Below are 20,983 nucleotides of genomic sequence, written 5' to 3'. Positions count from 1 at the left end.
TTTGAGACAAGGTCTGAGATATATCCGGGGGCAGAGTTGTGGATGGCTTTATAAGTGATTGTTAATATTTTAAATTTTATCCTCTGGGCGAGTGGAAGCCAGTGGAGGGATTGGCAGAGGGGGGGCGGGGGATGGAAGCCAGTGCAGGGATTGCAGACACTGAGCTGTTGGTCAGGTGGATAAGTCTGGCAGCAGCATTCATGATAGACTGAAGAGGGGAGGAGCCTGTGTAGAGGTCGGCCAATGAGGAGGGAGTTACAATAGTGGAGACGAGAGATAACAAGGGAGTGGATGAGCAGCTTTGGTTTCATTGGTGAGGAATGTTATCCAACCAGTGGCCTCTGTGCCCGCTCCTTCTCCAGGGTGAGGCGCCTGGATTGGACAGACTGGCTACTGAACCCCATATTATTTTGTCCACACCTGCCGGGCCACGAGTCATGTGACATCTCTGCTGTAGTTGCTATGTGGCCGCTGGCTGTCATGGGGTAAGCTGGGCGTGGTTTGTTACGCCATTCACCTGGCCTCCAGCCCTCCCACATTCATACATATTGACAGGTACAACTCCCATTGCATGGTGGGAATTATAGTTTCTTTCAGCAGCATCGTATAGTGAGGGGAAGTGATGTCATCAGTTCCATGATGTGTCCTTGCGGGGCCCGACATCACAGACTTCTTAAAGGTTCTTTCCTCCAAAACCATGAAGGTTTATAAATTGTAATGTTCTTTGGGACAGGAAGTGATCAACCAAATGGAGTTCAGCATTTGTTTCTAATTATAATAACTTGTGATGATGATTATTCTATAATAACCCTTCAATCCTGTTTCTGAGCAGAAATGTCTGAGAAATGTAATGATGGTACATCAGGCCTGAGCTTGTGTTCTTATGTGTCAGGCTCCATCGATGAGGGTGTTGGGGAAGGACTGCCCGCGCTCCAGGGACAGGCAAGCACCAATGTTCATGCAGATGATGATGACAGGTAGGTATTATTTCATACTGTTTGTCATTTCTTTTTGGATCAGTGCAGATTGATCTGGGATACATCTGATCCCATGCAAATTAACACACTTCATTTTATTGCCGCTAAGTGCTCCATTAAGGTGGACCTGTTATTTGATATATTTTTGCATGTTAGATGCAGCATGCTGGGTATTCCCTCTGACAATGCCTTCACCTGCATTTATTTTTCTCCAGAAAGAAGGTAATATCTTAGGTCAGTCATCATCCAGGATCATCATATACTTCCTGGACTGAGATGGCGGCTCAGACATATCAGAATCATGTAAATCCTGGTGCCTGTGCAGCTTAGTTATGTTCACAAATGTCTGACACATATCAGCCCCTGCTGCAGCTGACTAGAGCTCAAGGATGGCTTTTGATTGATAAATATAATGATCCTGTTGCTGTATGTTGTGGCATGTCAGAAATACAGTATATTTATGGACTTGTAAAGTTACTGACAGGTCCAATGAACACGTAGGGTGATCCCTCAGGGTGGATTGCCCTATGTGACTCTGGCTTTTGTTTTCCATGCTACAGTCTGGTGTTTGGGAAAACATGATCTCCTATGGTGTAAATAAGGTTTTATTCTGCACACTGATCCGTATTTCTAGTCCACTCATTTGATGTCTGTGCAGCAGAAACGCAGGATCTATCATTGTAAAGTGCACCATACCGGGAACATCCTGTTGGATGTTCCCGGTATGGTAGGGGTATAAATGCTGGGAGATGTTCTTGGTATGGTGGGGTATAAATGCTGGGAGATGTTCCTGGTATGGTAGGGGTATAAATGCTGGGAGATGTTCCTAGTATGGTGGGGTATAAATGCTGGGAGATGTTCCTAGTATGGTGGGGTATAAATGCTGGGAGATGTTCCTGGTATGGTGGGGGGTATAAATGCTGGGAGATGTTCCTGGTATGGTGGGGGGTATAAATGCCGGGAGATGTTCCTGGTATGGTGGGGGGTATAAACACACTAACTGATACGGCCCATCATATGTAGTTTTCCGGATGTGAAGATAACAATGGAAATGTGATTGATGGAGAAAGACATCAGAATTGATATTTCAATCATTAGGAGTTGTAGTGTTAGTAAGACAATCCATCCGGGTTATAGATAGATGTGTATTATGAGTAACTGGTCCTCTGGAGGACACTCTTGTGACGGGTCTTTCGGGGGACCCTGTGGTGAAAAGCTCATGTGATAGATCCTCTGGAGGACACTCTCTGGTCTCTAGCTCATGGACAGGTCCTCTGGAGCGCCCTATGGTGTAAAGTTTCTGTGACGGGTCCTCTGGAGCGCCCTATGGTGTAAAGTTTCTGTGACGGGTCCTCTGGAGCGCCCTATGGTGTAAAGCTTCTGTGACGGGTCCTCTGGAGCACCCTATGGTGTAAAGTTTCTGTGACAGGTCCTCTGGAGCGCCCTATGGTGTAAAGTTTCTGTGACGGGTCCTCTGGAGCGCCCTATGGTGTAAAGTTTCTGTGACGGGTCCTCTGGAGCGCCCTATGGTGTAAAGTTTCTGTGACGGGTCCTCTGGAGCACCCTATGGTGTAAAGTTTCTGTGACGGGTCCTCTGGAGCGCCCTATGGTGTAAAGTTTCTGTGACGGGTCCTCTGGAGCACCCTATGGTGTAAAGTTTCTGTGACGGGTCCTCTGGAGCGCCCTATGGTGTAAAGTTTCTGTGACGGGTCCTCTGGAGCACCCTATGGTGTAAAGATTTTGTGACAGGTCCTCTGGAGCACCCTATGGTATAAAGTTTCTGTGACGGGTCCTCTGGAGCGCCCTATGGTATAAAGTTTCTGTGACGGGTCCTCTGGAGCACCCTATGGTGTAAAGATTTTGTGACAGGTCCTCTGGAGCGCCCTATGGTGTAAAGTTTCTGTGACGGGTCCTCTGGAGCACCCTATGGTGTAAAGATTTTGTGACAGGTCCTCTGGAGCGCCCTATGGTGTAAAGTTTCTGTGACGGGTCCTCTGGAGCACCCTATGGTGTAAAGCTTCTGTGACGGGTCCTCTGGAGCACCCTATGGTGTAAAGTTTCTGTGACGGGTCCTCTGGAGCGCCCTATGGTATAAAGTTTCTGTGACGGGTCCTCTGGAGCACCCTATGGTGTAAAGATTTTGTGACAGGTCCTCTGGAGCGCCCTATGGTGTAAAGCTTCTGTGACAGGTCCTCTGGAGCACCCTATGGTGTAAAGCTTCTGTGACAGGTCCTCTGGAGCACCCTATGGTGTAAAGCTTCTGTGACAGGTCCTCTGGAGCACCCTATGGTGGATAGCTCAGCTCATATTTCTGTTGTCTTTTCTCAGACTGGAAAATGTGCAGTACCCCTACCAGCTGTACCTGACTCCCTCCACCAGCAGTACAGAGCGGCCTAGTCCTAATGGCCCTGACAGACCTTTCCAGTGCCCCACCTGCGGAGTGCGCTTTACTCGGATTCAGAACCTCAAGCAGCACATGCTGATACATTCTGGTCAGTACTTGGGGTGTGGTGGGTGGGGGAAATAAGTGTCCATAGTGCCTGTTTGTGGTGTCATCTGTCCACTTCTCTCTCAGCTTCCATCTCTAGAGGTTTTGAGGTGCTGTTCACTCCGAATGAGAGGTTTGCTTCAATATTCTTCATACATTCCTCTGAGCCCATCCAGTTTTGCTGTCACTAGATCTTCTGTAGCGGGCAGTTAAATCTCATGGAGTAAATGGTTTCATTTTAAAGCGGATCTCCAGCAACTACATTCACAATAGATGTATGTACATGTAAATATTACCTGCCAAAATATGTCTCATTCTGCTCATTGATTTACACTACGTGGCCACACAGTGCCTATCCTCCCACACTCATTCTGCTTCACAGGGAATCGTGGGAATGTAATAGAAAGATTTCAGATGTTTCGTATAACTGTATTTGAATATGTATTTAGGGCTTGTGTAGAAAGTTGTTTTCCTGCACTTGACACAAGTTTGAAGTGCATATAAAACACAGGTCCACAGACTCCAGATGACAATGATGTTGCAGTATGGATGATACTTCTAAACCTACATTTAGTCTGTTTAGACACCGCAGGTTCTACTCATATGTGTTAGCTTTGCAGGTCAGACACCGCATTTTTACTTTGTCTACACAAGCCTTAAATGTTTCATTTTCATCATTCCTAGCTGGATTGCATGGCGGGTTTTATGCTTTCCTGTAGTTCTGCTTTAATTAGTTCTGTTAGACTGAGTCTACACTGGCATCACTATGGGAGGTACACAGCACATATTTCTGACTTTTGCCCAGCAACCCCCATCTGTCGGGTCTGAAAATGTTTGCTAACCTGACACCTTTCCCCATTAATTACGCATGATATTGTTCCCGCTGACATGAACGTTGAGTGTACTGTTCAGGACTTGGGTGGCCAGTCATCTTGTTTCTCAGAAAAGTGACACCGCTCCAGGCACCTCTGTTCTTCCGCCTTGGGTGCTGGATCCAACAACTGCATTTCATTACCTACAGAATTCTTTATTCAATTGGAAAGAGATATTTTAGTGCTGGGCCAAAGGTTTCAGGGCTTGTTCACACCATGTCCAGACCAGAACACTTCGTTCCCATACCAAAAAAGCATCCCAATGTATCCCTGTGGTATTTCTGGGCTCTGTTCACACCAGCGCAGTCCGTTCCGGACCAGAAAAAAAAATACTGCTTGTCTCCTTTTTCTCTGGTCTGGAATGCACTGAAACGCATACAAATGCATCATAAATGCATACAAATGCACTGGAATGCACCTGTAAGCCTATTTTAAGCTTTAAAAAACCCACCTTGAACGCTGCAAAATTGCGGTAAGAACTGGTACAGAAAATGGTGTGAACCTGGCCTTAGAAAGGGGAAAGGACCTAAAAGCTAAATCAGGGGGCAGCTCTCTCGTCAGCTGGGGTATCCTCAAGGGTCCCTAGAACAGTCTAGAGACATGTAAAAGAGTGCCACTGAACTAATATGAGTCCAGTAGGTTTTTGTTTATTACAACAGATTCAATGTGTTTTAGGGGCTTAAATGCTGGCAGTAATTAAGGATAAAACTGGACAGAAATATCTTTACAAATGAGAGTATATTTACAGACATTTTAGCTGTTTTGAGCCTTTGAAATGCTTTTTCATGAAAAACCGAAACCTACTGAACTCCTCATTTTTTCTCCAGGTGCTCCCATCCATTTTACATTATTAAACTGTATTCAGCACAACTCCTCCTGCAGAAGCTCCTAAAGTATTCCACTCCAAAGAGATCCATTGTTGAATAAGCCCTTCAGAGTGAAAGCCTCAGAGGCTGTGCAGGATGTGTTGTGTGGAATGAAGTTTATGGAAAGACTGGAACCTTAGGTATTAATTCTATTAGGATTTATATCCAAACATAGACACTGGAGGCTTTACTATACTATTCTGCACCTGTGTAGACTGATGCTGGCAACACACATTGCATTCTCATTGTATCATTTAGATTTACTAACAGCTATGCAGTTTGAGTGTCTACCCAATTCGCTATAAATTGAATGGACTGTGTAGGTAGGCCTTGGTAAATCTGAAGGAGATGGCACAATGTAATGTGTGACCAGCTCTGAACAGTGGGGATCTGTACATTTTCTGTGTGTGTGTGTGTAAGAGTCACAAGTCTCTGATAGTGATTTATGTTGATGGCGTGCCTCTCTCTCCTTCAGGAATTAAACCGTTTCAGTGCGATCGCTGTGGGAAAAAATTCACTCGGGCATACTCCTTAAAGATGCATCGGCTGAAACACGAAGGTAAACGCTGTTTCCGGTGCCAGATATGTAGTGCCACATTCACTTCCTTCGGGGAATACAAACACCACATGAGGGTTTCCCGGCACATTATCCGCAAGCCTCGGATATATGAGTGCAAAACATGCGGTGCCATGTTCACCAACTCTGGAAATTTAATCGTGCATCTGAGGAGCCTGAATCACGAAGCGTCAGAGCTAGCAAACTACTTCCAGAGCAGGTGAGGTGCCCAGCAAGAAGATGGCAGAGGGCTGACAGGCCTAAATAACCAAATCTTCCTTCACACAGCACAAGGAGCTTCCTGCTCTCTGCAGGGCATTCACAGATCAGCCATCTCTCTGTATGTATAGAGCCAAACACTCTAGATTTATGTCAACAAATGGATTGCAGAATAAGACTGAAATATGTACAGTGCCAGACTTGTGAAAGAGGTAGATACATAAGAGGCACTGGATCTCCTATCATTAGTGTCCAGTGTTGTAAATGACCGTCTCGTTGATGAATCGCTTTGGTGAGGCTGCTTCCATTTACCAGCGTACCCCCAAACAAAGAAGGGGGTCCTGAGAGAAATCCAGATATGTAGAAAGCAGTAAGAGCACCACTCCAGTGGTTAATAGTCCACAGTGTTTTTGGATAATAAGAAAGCTGACACATGTTGGTGGTTACCATTCTCCGGGGCTTATATGTTATGTAACTTCGGATATCGCTGTATTCAGACTTATGAAAAAACCTTCACGCTGCAGCACTTGCTGGTGCTAACATTCTCATGTGATATTTATAAACATACATTTCATATTTATACAGTTACATAACCTAAAAGCCCCAAAGTGGTGCCCTTAATTCTTTCAAAATATCTAGATTGTTGACTCTAGAGAAATGTTACTTTTCTGAAGGAAAACAAATCTGAAGTACATCCAATTGGTAAAATATATGTGGAACTGTAATCAAAGGGAAACTATAGGACAGTTGCAGTGAGAACACTTGTTGTATTAGTTTACATTTTTACAGTAACATTTAACCCCTTCATGACTGAGCTAGTTTTCAGGTTCTGTTCATAAATGACTGACACATTTTTTACATTGTTGCTGTGTGATTCTTCCACAGCAGTAATATACTTTCTTACTAAATGTACCCACACATATTATATTTTTAGAGGACAGATAGGGCTATATAATTATATCACACATGTGTACCTAACCCCTCACTTAGTTTGAATAAAATAAAATAAATGAAGAAAAAAACTAGAAGAAAACACTTTTTTCACAAGTTTTGATTATTATTATTTATTTTAGAATTTTTTAATATTAATTATAGTATACAAAATATATTTATATATAATTTATATTTTCCTAATTTTGTTTTACACTTTATTTTTATTTTTTTACACTTTGTAAAAAAAATAAAAAAATAAAAAAAAAAACTTTTTTTTTTTCTTGTCAGTTTATATCAAGCAATCACTATGACAGCTTGATAAATTAACTTTTTTATTTTATTTTTGGCTATTAGGCTGATCCAAACTTAGGAACAGCTAATAATAACCTTAGAGACTGATCCTGACTTTAGTCAGATTCAGATCTCACTAAAAGCTCTTTGATCGGCCCAGACGATCAGAACCGATACATTTCACGCAAAAGATATACATTGTATCTTTTGAGTGAAATGTATCTAAACATCGGGCTCTCCAGCTGTCAAAACAAATAGCAGAGAGGTGAGGTGAGTCACTGCTGCCTCTCTGCTATTTTCAGCTGTCAGATATGGGATCGCAAATTGCAGTCCTCTATTTGCATGTAACGGCTTCATTCTTTCATTAATGAAAGGAAGAAGCTTTTACAAAAAGCTTAATTATTTCATTAATTAATGCCTCAATACTGAGACATTAATGAATGACTGTTAAATGCTGAGAATCAGCAAATACCGGCATTACAAAGCCTGATATAACTCGTCACGTACAGTGTACGTGGCCAGTCATATAGGCACAAAGTGACAGGACGTACACTGTACGTCTCCCGTCACGAAGGGGTTAATAATGAGTTTCATATTCAGGCTTTCATTTTTAGATTTCATCTACAGATGTATAGATTCTCTCTCTAGTAACTATCTGTATATCAGACAGTGAGTCTGCATCCCTGCTGAACAGCTGCTTTTGAAAAAAAATGTATATGCCTGATTGACTTGCGGGGAGAGAATAAAGCCATAGTAATCAGATCCCTGCCTATGTTATGAAGTATGAACATTACTATACGTGATTGTCTGACTATAGATTCCCTTTAATTACCTTCGGTTCCTATTTGTTGCAGTTTAACTCCTTCTTGTGAGTTCATTCAGTAAAATTCCAAAAAGAATCAAACATGTTAAAAAGTGCAGCAAATCAAAGCAACCAATCAAATGGAATGTCCAGTAAAGTAGAGAGGGATGCTTTCTGATTGGTTGCTGTGATTCTTGAATTACACATATTGCTCTTTATCTTACCAAAGATGGAATTTGAACATAGCAGCAGCTTTGGGTGGACTGACCTGTAATAGTGACATTAGTTCACTTGTCATATTGTGAAACATAATTGCTGATAAAATTCAATATTATTATTGAAATTGATTTATATAGCACTGTTGTCTGTGGGAGGCACTGTAAAGGAGCAATACCAGTTTCTTGATCACATTGTTTTCACTTGCCAGCAATGCATATGCTTTTCATATCTAATATACACACCTATATCTCTGCAGCCCTGTCACTTTATCACCCGTGTAAAGCTCCACAGAGGTGGATAAGATGCAGAATATTGCTGATCAATGGCCCCATATACAGTGTGTCAGATCACCAGAGCTGTAATTACAGAATACATTAAAAATTGAGTGTCAATCTGGTATAGACATTATGGGCCCCATAAACTATTGATTGTGATATATATTTTTTGTTGGTGCACCAAGTGTGACGTCACAAAAAAGTTGGATAATCTGTACCAAAGAATTGATTCTTCAGATAAACAGTTTGGTGATCTTTGTCACAATAGAGGTGTGCAGTATTGCACTGATAGGATGATGATGCATGATAGTTGAGGTTTCTGTGCCTAATAATCTATATGTAACATAATATATAGGTGAATTGCAATGCAACACTTCACATTCCTCTACAACCCCAATCTAAGTGTATGGGGCCTTAATAGTTTTATACCATCTCTGTAATATACATTTCTATACAGCTTAGACTTCAGTGACCCCCCAGATACCTTTCAGATTAAATCAGGTAAAAGAAACCGTAAACATTTACATTTTAAACAGTCTCTGATGACAGAAATTTTAGGACAGCAGAGAACCCCACACATGGAATCAAGTAATGAGTAACAAGATATGTAGATGCTCTCCTGGTACCCATGACTACATTCTGATGGAATGAGCCCGTCTTCCACATTCCTCTCATACTGTCCCCACCATCATTTTATGAGTAAAAACTGATTTCTTATGCTGTGTGTCACACTTCCAAACATGCATTCTCCAGGCCAAGTTATGTGCTGGCAGAATAGATAGGATTAGTAACTTTGTTTTTCTCCTTCAGCCTTTGCGATTGTGTAAATTATCTTGTCAGAACGAGGAGAGGTTTAACTAGATCATTGCCCTGTTTTAATCCTGTCACATCACTGTCCTGTAATGGAAGAATAAGCCGCTGGTGTTATGTGTTTGTGATGGAAATCAGGACCTCCAAACACTCTGTTATAAGAAATAGGGCTGAAACAACTAATCGATCATGAGAATCGTTTCAACGGTGATCACTGTCCTCAGTGTAATGATACAGAGACAGTACAACCATACAGGTTCCCTCCAGTGATCACTGTCCTCAGTGTAATGATACAGAGACAGTATAACCATACAGGTTCCCTCCGGTGATAACTGTCCTCAGTGTAATGATACAGAGACAGTACAACCATACAGGTTCCCTCCGGTGATAACTGTCCTCAGTGTAATGATACAGAGACAGTACAACCATACAGGTTCCCTCCAGTGATCACTGTCCTCAGTGTAATGATACAGAGACAGTATAATTATACAGGTTAAAAAGATATCTGGCTAACGGGAGCGCAATAGGAGGAGCAGTCGACATGAGCTTCAGCAGCGGAAACCATGGACGATTTTGCCAACAAGGAATGATCGCTATGGCTGCTACCTCTTCTCTCTGAATCTACAAAAGAGTTTTTAGGATGAGAGCCGTGGGAGGAAACACATACACCAGGCGAAAGTTCCATGGATGAGACCCGGCATCCTGACCCTTCGACTGCTGGCAGTGATATTGGGGGTAAAAAATACTGGAAGACGAGCGTTGACCAGCGTTGCCATCAGGTCCACTTCTGGCCACCCCCACACAGCAAATATTGCCTGAAGGTGCTTGTTGTACAACATCCCATTTGTTGTGTTGATGAAAATTACAACTTAGATCGTCTCGCTCTGTGTTCACCGGAACCCAGGAGATAAGAGGCTGATAGAGAGAGAACATTGTGTTCCGCCCATCAGACAATCTCTGCCGCAATCCTCAACAGAGGCATGCTTCTCGTCCATCCGTGATTGGTGATATAGGCCACCGCCTTCATCTTGTCCATCAAGAGATGAACATGGTTCCCTCACAGGGAAGGTGCAAAGACCTTCAGTGCTTCCCATGCAGCCTTCAACTCCAAACGGTTTGACAAATAGGGAACTTGATATGTCCACCTTCCTTGGGCCAACTGGGTTGAGCAATGTGCTCCCCAACCCTTCTTGCTTGCGTCGGAAGTAAGTATGGTCACTTCGGATATGATCAAAGGCAGCCCTTGACTCAAATTGGCAGGTCTCGTCCACCAAGTTAATGACTGCCTGACAAAATTTGGAAGGACGATCTTTTGCTCCAAGAGATGGTGATCCCATTGCTGTAGAAACGCAACCTGGAGATGTGTCAGATGCCAATGAGCCCAAGCCACTACAGGAATGGTTGAACTCATGAGACCCAGCACTCTCATGCATCATCTTGCAGAAATCGAAGACTCCTTCAGATTTTGAGCCACCGAAACTAGATGAGTGATCTTCCTTTGAGGGAAAAAAACTCTTCCTTGTATCGTATTGAAGATCACCCCTAGATATTCCAATATCTGTGCTGGATTCAACTGACTTTTTTGAAAGTTTATAATCCATTCTAATGACTTAAGCACTTGAAGGACTCTCTCTCTCGATGTATAAGAATCTTCTTTAAATCTGCCATGAGCAGAATATCGTCCAGATAATAAAAAAATCTGCAGACCTTCCACCCGAAGCAAAGCAGTCACTGCAAGCAGTACCTTTGAAAATATGCGGGGAGCTGAGCTCAGCTCGAAAAGAAGGCAAACTGACTGGTAATGTGCTTTGTGAACTGTGAACCTCAGGTATCGGTGACCAAACTGGTGAACTGGAACGCCAAGGTGTGCTTCGGACAGGTCTATGGAAAGCATCCACTTTGCCGGCCGGACGGCCAAAATAATAGTGTTCAAAGACTCCAAAGGAACTTTACTGGTTTGACAGAAAGTTTCAAATATTTCAAATCCAAAACAGGCCTGAATCCTCCTGACATCTGCCTCACCAGAAAGATTGGGGAGTAAACTTCCCTGCCCCGCTGATCTGTCGGCACTGGAACAATGGCTCCCGCAGACAGGAGCTTAAGTTTCCAGAGCCTCACTCCTTCTTGATGAAGACGGTACCTGAGTCTGGACAAAATGATCTCGAGGAGGAATATCCAACCATTCCAGACGATAACCCTTTCCAACCACCGACAGCACCCAAGAATCCTGGATGTTTACCGTCCATACCTGATGGAAGAAAGACAACCTTGCTCCCACCCGTAAGGTCTGAACGGGCCTTGCATAAGAAAGTTTTGCCCGCTATTTTTGCGTCCCTGGTTAAATTTTGGCTTTGAGTTTTTTTGGCTGAGGACTGAGATAGTTTCCAGGGCTGACGCATATACTCCCTTGCTGGTCTGTAAGATCAGGAGTTCTGAAATTGCATCCTAGCTCTGGAAGCTCCAAAGGGCTGCTGTCTCTTTCTCCTATCCTATGGAATCAGACCCGACTTTCCTCCAGTGACACATATGGATGGCCTCATCCAATGTCTTTCCAAATGGAATAGAGCACAAACTCTGTTTGGAAGCTGCATCCGCCATCCAATGTTTCAGCCAAAGCGCTCTTCTAGCAGCCACAGAATGAGCCATCACCCTTGCTGACAAGCGTACCAGGTCCACTGTCGCCTCCCACACAAAATCTGCAGCTGTCCTAAGCTCCTCCACTGCTGTACTCCCAATACCTGGCAGATCCGTACCCTCAATAGACTGCACCCAGGCCCTTAATGCCCTGGCCACTGATGTTAATGCTACTGACGACTTGCATGCTGATCCAGCCGACAGATGGATTTTCTTAATTCAGCATCAATCTTCCTGTCCATGACATCCCTAAAGGCCACTGAATCATCAAGAGGCAGGGTCACATACCGAGACAATCTCTGCATCGACTTTGGGAGTGTTGTCCCATACCTCCGCATCTTCTAGACGGAAAGGGTAGAGTTTAGAAAGCCTATTATGCAGAATAGAGTTCTTGTCCGCACTGTGCCATTCCTCTTCAATAACCTCTCTAATTTCCAACATAAGAGGAAAAGAGGGTAAAACCTTCTTCAAGGCAGCATAATACTTTCTCACTTTCTGCGGATGTTGAGAAGGATCTTCCTCCCAATCAATAGCCGTCACAAATGCAGGAACAGCCGCAAAATCAAAGGCATAAGCCTCAGCAGGAACCTCTGAATCCGAAGACTGCTTCTACTTGACCTGGTTCTGGCAAACCAGCTGAAGTACTTGGCCTATGAGAACCCGTAGGTTTTGCAGCTAGCTGTTGCATACTCTCCACTACTGTACTGCTTCTCGTATGAAGTCCTTGATCTGCTGTGACTCCTCCACCTTATCGCTTGCTGCTTCTTTAAAGCAACCCTCACACATGAATTTAGAAGGTAGGGCTGGAGTACCACAAGACCAACAGGATCCCACCTGCCAAATGTGGAAGCGGAGAATGAGAGCTTTCTCTTCTGGATCTCTCAGCATGACAACTACTATGAGGAGAGAATGAAGCACAAAGGTTTTTTGGGGGTTTTTTTTCATACATAATCCACATTGCTTAAAGAAAATCCATACCTGGAACCATCCGATTTTCAGGCCTCGGGTTCTGGAGTAGGATTGCTCATGGTGAATACTGCAGCAGACGGCTTACATCAAAACCACAGATAAAAACACCACCCCCATCATATACCATCCACCTTCACTTACCTGCTGCCAGCAAATCCAGATCTGTCCCCCAGCATAAGGAAAAGAACCCCACCAAACAGAAGACACCTGCTCATTTAAGCAGCCCAGGAAAGATGCCGGGCTGCTCTCCACATTCTATCCCCGTGGAAACTTGAACTTCTGGTTTGCGGCGGAAATGATGTTATTCCCGAACGGCCGCCATCTTGGAACATGACAGGAGCCCTAACAGGAAACCACAGGAACGAACGAAGCAGGAGGGGGTTCCACCTGCTTCGTACACAAGACGGAAATAGTTAACCTCATGGTGGGTAGGAACTAGAGGAGGCAGAAATGGGATTAGGAAGCCATTATTATTAATAATAATAATAATAATACACTGCCCGTCACAGGGCACTCCCAAAATAGAGGATTTGCCTCCTGTCATGGAGTCTTCCCACCGGGAGAGATTCTGTGTCCTCAATCTCTTTTTCTATTTCAAAAAAGGGAAATAAAAATAATATTTACAAAAAAATGTTTGAAAAGGTTAGAAAAAATAAATAATTTTCAATATCGGCCTCACAAATTATTTATTTTTTGGTTTTGGTCTGAAAATTCCATTTCGGTTCACCTCTAGTTGTAACGCTTCACTACTCCATCAGAAATAAAAAAGTGGCTTTAGATGCGTTTTAAAATTGATGTTGATTACACAGCCTTCAAGTGAACCTATGGGTTGTCCATGCAGGACAGAGCGGGTAACAGGTTCACTTTAATGACCCCCTCCTATCTGCACATAGTATCCCACCATCTGTGTAGCCACTGGGAATGAAGTGCAAAAGACCTGTGTACGTTTTGAGTTGCTGCAGTGGGAACTTACACAGGCCTGAGGACTCTTCCTGCCCCAATGTGATACCATGGGACCAAGCACCAGTGCTGTTGCATGGTTTTTTTCTCTGTACCCAGAAGTACCAGATATTTTCTTCATTCCTGGTGACTGAACCGAGCTACAGGGGAGGCCGGCACAGGTATGCTTTTAGCTACTCTAAACATCAGATGCCCATGGTTCAGCTCATCTGCTTGCAGTGGCATCAGGAACCATCTTCCTGTCTATGCGTACCAGTGAATACACTGTCTCCATTGCTCCATGGAGGTAACTGTAACATTACACATTGCTCCCCCCCAGTGTTCCACACCTAGACCTCTGGAGTTCTTGTTTAAGGGTGTAGCTAACAGTGGATGACGATCTTGAAGGGATCCACCATACTGCTTGTATGCAATTAGATCTCCCTGACCGGGCTGACCAATAGATGTGGTGCACACTCATTCAACGGGCAGAAACCTTTTTTTTATTTCAAAATGTCAGAGTGCATAACCCATCTCATCCTACCATTCTCTCTGTTGTATAAGTGTGGTAATCTCTCCAGAAAGAAATCCTTTTTCTCACACCTTGAGAGTTGTAGCATCAGAAATAGTTGATGTCTAATAGGCATAGATAGGAGTGGCACCACTGCTGCCACCCATTATAGGCATAGATAGGAGTGGCACCACTGCTGCCACCCATTATAGGCATAGATAGGAGTGGCACCACTGCTGCCACCCATTATAGGCATAGATAGGAGTGGCACTACTGCTGCCACCCATTATAGGCATAGATAGAAGTGGCACTGCTGCTGCCACCCATTATAGGCATAGATAGGAGTGGCACTACTGCTGCCATTCAAAAAGTGGTAAACTTCTTTAAAGCTTAAATTGGGAGATTTTGCCTCACTTCCTATCTCTGTGGCACACATACAAGAAATAAGAGAGGAAGGCACGGAAAGTAATACAAACTTGTCAGAAGGTTCAACATTTCCCCACTGTCAATGTGTGTTTGTCTAAGCCCTGCCAATCACTTCCTCTCGACAGGAACTGCAGGAAAACCTCTCCAGTCGGGTAGTTAATAATGATATTATTTTACAGGATTTATATAGCAGTCTGTGCGTGCTGTACAATATAAAGGGTGACTGTACAGTTACAATACAATTCAATACTAGAAGGTTAGGAGGGCCCTGATCCTGAGAGCTGACAATCTATAAAGTAAAGCAAGTGATACAAAAGGAATGAGTTAATAGAGGAGGTAAAATTTCAATGGTTAGAGGTGGGAATAGATGAGTTTACAGAGTAGAAGATAGCCGGACAGGCTGGGCTGGAGTTGGCTTTCAGTGCAGCCTGTTGCCACTCTGCCATCACTCTTTGGCTTGGTGTACACAAGATGCTGTTACATGGCTTGTGGGAGATATTTTCATGTTCTTTTCCCATTGATTTGTAAAAAGGAATACAAATCTGTAACAAAAGTAACAATTAACACAAGTGTTTGTTGCGTACAAAGGTTGAATTTATAAATCAATAGTCAAAAATAAATAGAAGATGCTAACCTCAAATGGAAGTTGTCTGTATTCAGATTTTGTTTCTTGTTTATTTTATAACTTAAAGCACACTTGTTATATAAAATAGACAACCTCCATGTATTGTAACAAGTGGTGCACCGAAATGGAAATTCTAAAACCGAAATAAAAAAAAATGTCAGGCCGATACCAAAAATGTTTTTATTTTTATTTATTCATTTTTATTAAATATTTTATTTTTTACTTTACTTTTAGTGGCTTCTGGGAAATATTGGGGGTCTAAACAGATAGCTGATATTTCCCTTTTAAAATAGAAAAAGAGATTGAGAACACAGAGTCCTCAGAGACACAGAGTCCTCAATCTCTTTTTCTGTGTCCCCCGTTATCAATGAACTGGAATCCTCCTATGAGAGTTCCTGTTCATTGATAACATGAGAACATTGTTTACTATAACCACAACTAGAATTGAAGTGGGGGTGATGTAGATGTGATTCATAATTGAGGATATAGTTAACATTCCATGTCCTCAATTATGTACACACACTCAGCGATCACTGATCACCCGCTTTTCTCTCTGACACGCTGTCACAGGAGGCTGAGCGAGTGGTGCGGGGAGGAGAGCTCAGCCTCCTGTGACAGCACGGGCTGTCTCCGCCCCCACACCGCGACTGTGATAGGCGGCTGAGCGGTGTGGGAGGAGAGACGCCGGCCGCTCACATCGCTCTCGTCCTGCAGCGCTCGGCCGGCTGTCACTTTCTTTTCTCCCCGCTGCTGGAACAGCGCCCAGCGGGGAGAAAAGAAACCAGGGATGCGCCGATGTATTGGCCGAAACATGGCTCTTTCTGCATTATGCCAAAAGTGCCATTTTCGGCCGATATGTTTTGGCGATATATCGGTGCATCCCTAATTGTAACCATACTCACTGTCACCACTCCTGCCTCCCCAATCCCCTCTGCAGTCCACTGTCATTCCTGGGAATGGGACATGTGTACAGGCCCATTGCTCTCTTACAATGCAGTGCGTATTGCAAGAGCAGCCAATGGCAAGGCCCAGATGCTGTCATATGATGGAGGGGGACATGAGAATCGACTGTCAGGAAAAGCTGTTACCGTAAGCCAAGCCTACAGTGGGTGGTCAGCACACAGTGTGGGTTTTCTTCCATTACAGGTGTGCTTTCAGCTTTATGTATGATGTCTATATGGAATGATGACATGGCAGAATACATGTCTGTAATGTCACTGTTAGTATATAAAATAACTAATTATGTATGTAAAAAATTAATATTCATTTTAAATAAGTTGTGCTTAGGTATAATCATTTTTATACTCATTTATGTTTTTAGGGGCTTAAAACCGTTTTGGTGGTTTTTTTTTTTTTGTTTTTTTTTTAGTAATTTCAGATTGGAAACATTTAAAACGCCTGTCTTTTTATTTTATTTTTTCTGGCAATCTGCATCCCATTGGGGAGATGTGTCTTCACTTCCTGTCCTATAGATACAACAAAAAGTGAGAGGAAACCCACTCTTAGACAGTTGTCATCAGAACAGAATTTTCCTTTATTCCTGTTTTATGGCAAAGGCTTTGGGTTTCCCATTAGGGGTACCAGGATAGAATAGGGTGACTCTATCCAGGACACAGCAATAGAAACCTAGTTCTACGCCCACACCACTCTTTAGATACAGTTTAATCTGCTCAGCGTTCATATTCTTGTTTTTGGGGATGATTTTCCCTTAGCTTGCTAAATGTGGTGAAAATTACCCAATCACATGCAGGAAAAAAAAAAGAAGTATTTTTCTTGCACATCATTGGATGTTGGAAGTCTGCAGAACTACTTCACATTCTTCAATTCCCTTTGTAAAGTGGTCAGTATTTGCTGATTTTCCCTTCTGGCATGCTACAGCTGCTTATATATTTGGGACTGCACTAGATCATTAAACCTTCCTGGCGGTTTGTCTAACCTTCCTTCTGCAGAGAGTTATATTGTTTGGTTTTAGGCCAATCCAGTTAGCCTGGCTCTTCTTCCCCGAGTTTTGCACCATTGGGAATAATCTGGTGCTATAGGTGTCAGAAACTTGAAGCTAACCAAACCCGGAGGGAAATCTCCCCTATATCACACCACTGTCCACCCACTTCTGCTGTATCAGTGATTGACCAGTCTAGACTTGATATGTGTATTTTAGTTTCAGTGCTTTATTGGTGATTTGATTCTCCTTTCTCTCTTTCCTTCAGCGATTTCCTAGTCCCAGATTACTTGAGCCAGGAGCAGGAAGAGGCGCTTGGGCAGTACGAACTGGCAGAACATGGCTTTGAAAACAACTCTTCTGTCCAAATGCCGGTCATCTCCCAGGTCTCCTCTACACAGAACTGTGAGAGCACTTTCCCCCTGGGCTCCCTGGGCAGCCTGGCCGAGAAAGAGGGGGAAGAGGAGGAAATGACGGAATCTGTCAAGGCCAGCCCTATGGATGAGAGCAGCAGAGATGACACCCCCAAAGCAGAGGCATCTTCCATTGCTGTGGAGTAGTCTGGATATACGTGTCCTGCACCCTGTGAGAATCTGCTTCGTCTTTATTCTTTTCCCCTTGTTTGGGAAACACCTGTGATTGGTCAATTCTCGTTTACCTTCTGTTTTCTAAGAAAAGTAAATCAAGCTCCTGAGGATATCACGTGTCCACCTCCAGTCCCAATCAGTCAGGAACCTTGGCTTCTTTTTATTTTGTGTGCTGTGCCTGGATCCAACTGCTGCACATTTCAAGAGTGTTTCTAAATCATTTTGTTATATGTAACCTTTCCTGCAGGAGGATGGCTGCGTATATGAAGAGGAGGATGTGACTTTCATGTGGCTGCTCCCTGGTATGGGGTGATAGTTTGCGTGCAGGGACAGTTGCCCCCAAGGCATCCACATTGGTTCTGACCCGTGTGTACTGCAATGGGAATGCTTTTTTCCTCATCGTGCTGCTCAATCAGAACTCAACAACTTTCTGCTCATAATAGGAAGCTTGAAACTTTCAGTGTAATTGTATTACATGATTGGAGTGTTTTCTGTTTTTGTTTTTGTTTTTTCATTTGAGAAGTGACCTGTATTGTCTCACTGGGACTGCTTTGGTACTGAGTTTTTATCTCAACCCATATATGCTTTTCTGTGTGGTATTATTTTATTTTTTTTAATTTTCAGAAATGATTTGACCAAATGTATTCACCAGCAAACAAGTGTACAGATCATCTCTGAACAGAATGAGTATAATTTGATATACTGTCAGCCTGAGAGATGTATGGACATCCTAGTCTATTATTCTGTAGCTAATCTAACGTAACCTCTCTACTCAGCAAGCACAAAATGTTTGTCCTCGGGTGAGCCGCACTAAGCTAAATTTTAATATTTTATGGTTAATATTTTACTGATAGTTCAGCTGCTGTTGCTATATATTGATATTACTTGTGTTTTTTTTCCTTTTTATTTACTAACCTTTTATAATATATAAAACTAATTCTCCTACTTTATAGGAGTTTATTCTTGTTTTAGTTTATTTTTGTAAGTCTTACCTGTAGGCAGGTTTGGGGATTTTCTGATTCAGAAAGAGATTGGAAGAGGTGTACTGCCAGATTTTACAAGCACTGTTGTGTCTGTTGGTGGCTTCAGGCATTAATCAAATAACCGTGTATGAGAGGCTTCATCTTACGTTAAGGAAGGGTGTCAGCTCGGGGAAGGAAAACAAATGTTATGTATTATGAAAGCCTAACTAACTAAAAATAAATCAAAAGGTTCCTATGACACGATTTTGGTAGGTTTAAAGGAGATTGAAAGGTGTATAGCCAGCTTGAGTGTTTACAACTCAGGATTTTCCCTCTTTCGTTGTATTTAGCAACCAAAAGTCTGAAGGGCTGTGTGTGTAGTCACTCTCCTTTACCACTTTGTCTGCCAGTAATACATTTTAGTTTAAAAAGATGTGATTCCTAAAATGAAACAGAATTAGGCTTGCCTGATAAGCCAAAGAGCGAAGATCAGCAGCCCAGTCAGCAGAATTTCCCATTGGTTATTGTGATGAAATCTGGGTTCCTGCACCTTGCATGATATCTGTGCCCCGCTGCCTTATTAAAACAAAGCTCAACGACAGACGTGTTAACGGGATGAGGATCCAAAACAGGAAGATTAAGACTTTAAATCCAGATTACAGAGACCGCGCTTGGTCAGTCAGGGTATCCCCGGAATAATTTAAAGAATGAGAGAAGTATGAGAGCACGGGGGATGCTATGCGAGTCTTTTCCTGTATTGACAGTAGAGAGAAGCGTGCCGAACATTCGACCATAAGCAGATATCACAGATTTCTTCTGTCTCTGCTTTCCGCATAAGCCCCGATAAAGGGAGACCGGCTACCCTCTGAAATGCGTTGGCTCTTTTTATGTGGCTTTCTGTCGTGTGCAATAAGGATTTATCCAGGCTCAAATGCTATCTTTGGCGCTTTCTTCCTTCTCACACTCTTTATTAAATAAGCTGGCATCTCTGTGCCACCAACGAAGACACAGTAATTGGGGGAGATGCAAGTTTGATTGAAGGCCAATAATCAGGGCTGGATAAGTGCCAGGAGCCAGATAGCCGGTGTGCCTAAATAGTTGTAGTTGGCAGTCAGCAGTTCAGCTCCTTTCTGTTATTGATTGAAATATCCTTCCTCCTGTGAAGCCAGTATCTAGAGGCTGGCAATAGAGCACACTTGCCACCGGCTGGATACCTCTGCTCTAGGTTTCTAGTCTAGATGGGATATGGCGGGGCATTCCCATTCTTGTAGTTCTTTTACATCTGGCAGCGCTCTGCCTATGTCTTTTCAGAGAGTTCCTCTCAAGGCCTGGTCACCCTTGAGATAGAATGGATTAGGATGATGGTTCATTTTATGTCTCCTCCACTCTATTTTTCTTATTTGTGGCTCATTTCAGAGAGTAAGAAGTGTTTGTGGGCTTGGCTGCTATTAAAAGTCACACATCAGAGGGTGGGGAAGGAAATGCAAGGATTTGGCAGTCAGGGGCACCCTGAGGATCCAGCCGCACCAGGTTTTAATGCTAATAAGCTTAGTGGGGGGTCTCCGTGGATGGGTGCGGCAGTTTGACTCTTCGGCTGTGGGTTGGCAGGAATTTTTACTCTCTTGCGGTCATTTTGTTCTACCAACCAGCAGACTGATCTATAAGATCTCAATGTTACACTACATAGACTAGAGTATTATTACACCTCAGTATCACAGAAATGGCAAATACTAGACATTTGTGCTTCATATGCCATGTCTACAATTGCTCATTTCTTTATACTTCTGGCTGTCATAGTGACAGCCGTGTCAGGATTTCGGTACACAACTGATCCCCTGCAAGTCTTCTCATAGATGGAATGATTTTTGTAAAGATTCAATGAATATAAATATTCTTTGAATGTTGAGGTTAGGTTCACACCTGCACTACACCGCACGACACCCGGGGAGCGCTATCGTGTGCTAGTGCACATAGCCATTGCCGCACGGCCCTAATTGATTTCAATGGGGTGACATCCGCGTGGCAATCGTACCTTTTTTTTTTTTTTTTTTTTTTTTTTTGTTCCGCACCCCCGCTGTTTTTT

General features: G+C 43.1%; 1 protein-coding gene across 2 annotated transcripts in view; it reads left to right on the top strand.

Moving 5' to 3' along the window:
* The window catches only part of ZBTB44 (zinc finger and BTB domain containing 44), a 24,775-nt gene extending 5,753 nt beyond the window's left edge, over positions 1-19,022 (top strand). Inside the window, exons 2-5 of one of the 2 annotated variants that reach the window (XM_018574391.1) lie at positions 893-977; positions 3,306-3,469; positions 5,679-5,979; positions 17,620-19,022. In XM_018574391.1, the coding sequence (XP_018429893.1) occupies positions 893-977; positions 3,306-3,469; positions 5,679-5,979; positions 17,620-17,911 (842 nt within the window). In that variant the 3' untranslated portion in view covers positions 17,912-19,022. The remainder of the gene's footprint in view (positions 1-892; positions 978-3,305; positions 3,470-5,678; positions 5,980-17,619) is intronic. The other variant, XM_018574392.1, reaches the window with a different exon arrangement.
* Positions 19,023-20,983: the final 1,961 nt, after the last annotated feature.

This window comes from Nanorana parkeri, unplaced genomic scaffold (genome assembly GCF_000935625.1).
Source record: "Nanorana parkeri isolate BGI_ZX_2015 unplaced genomic scaffold, ASM93562v1 scaffold2924, whole genome shotgun sequence".
NCBI lineage: Eukaryota > Metazoa > Chordata > Amphibia > Anura > Dicroglossidae > Nanorana > Nanorana parkeri.
Note: the sequence above shows the minus strand (reverse complement) of the source record. Positions and strands in the feature narration are given on the sequence as shown.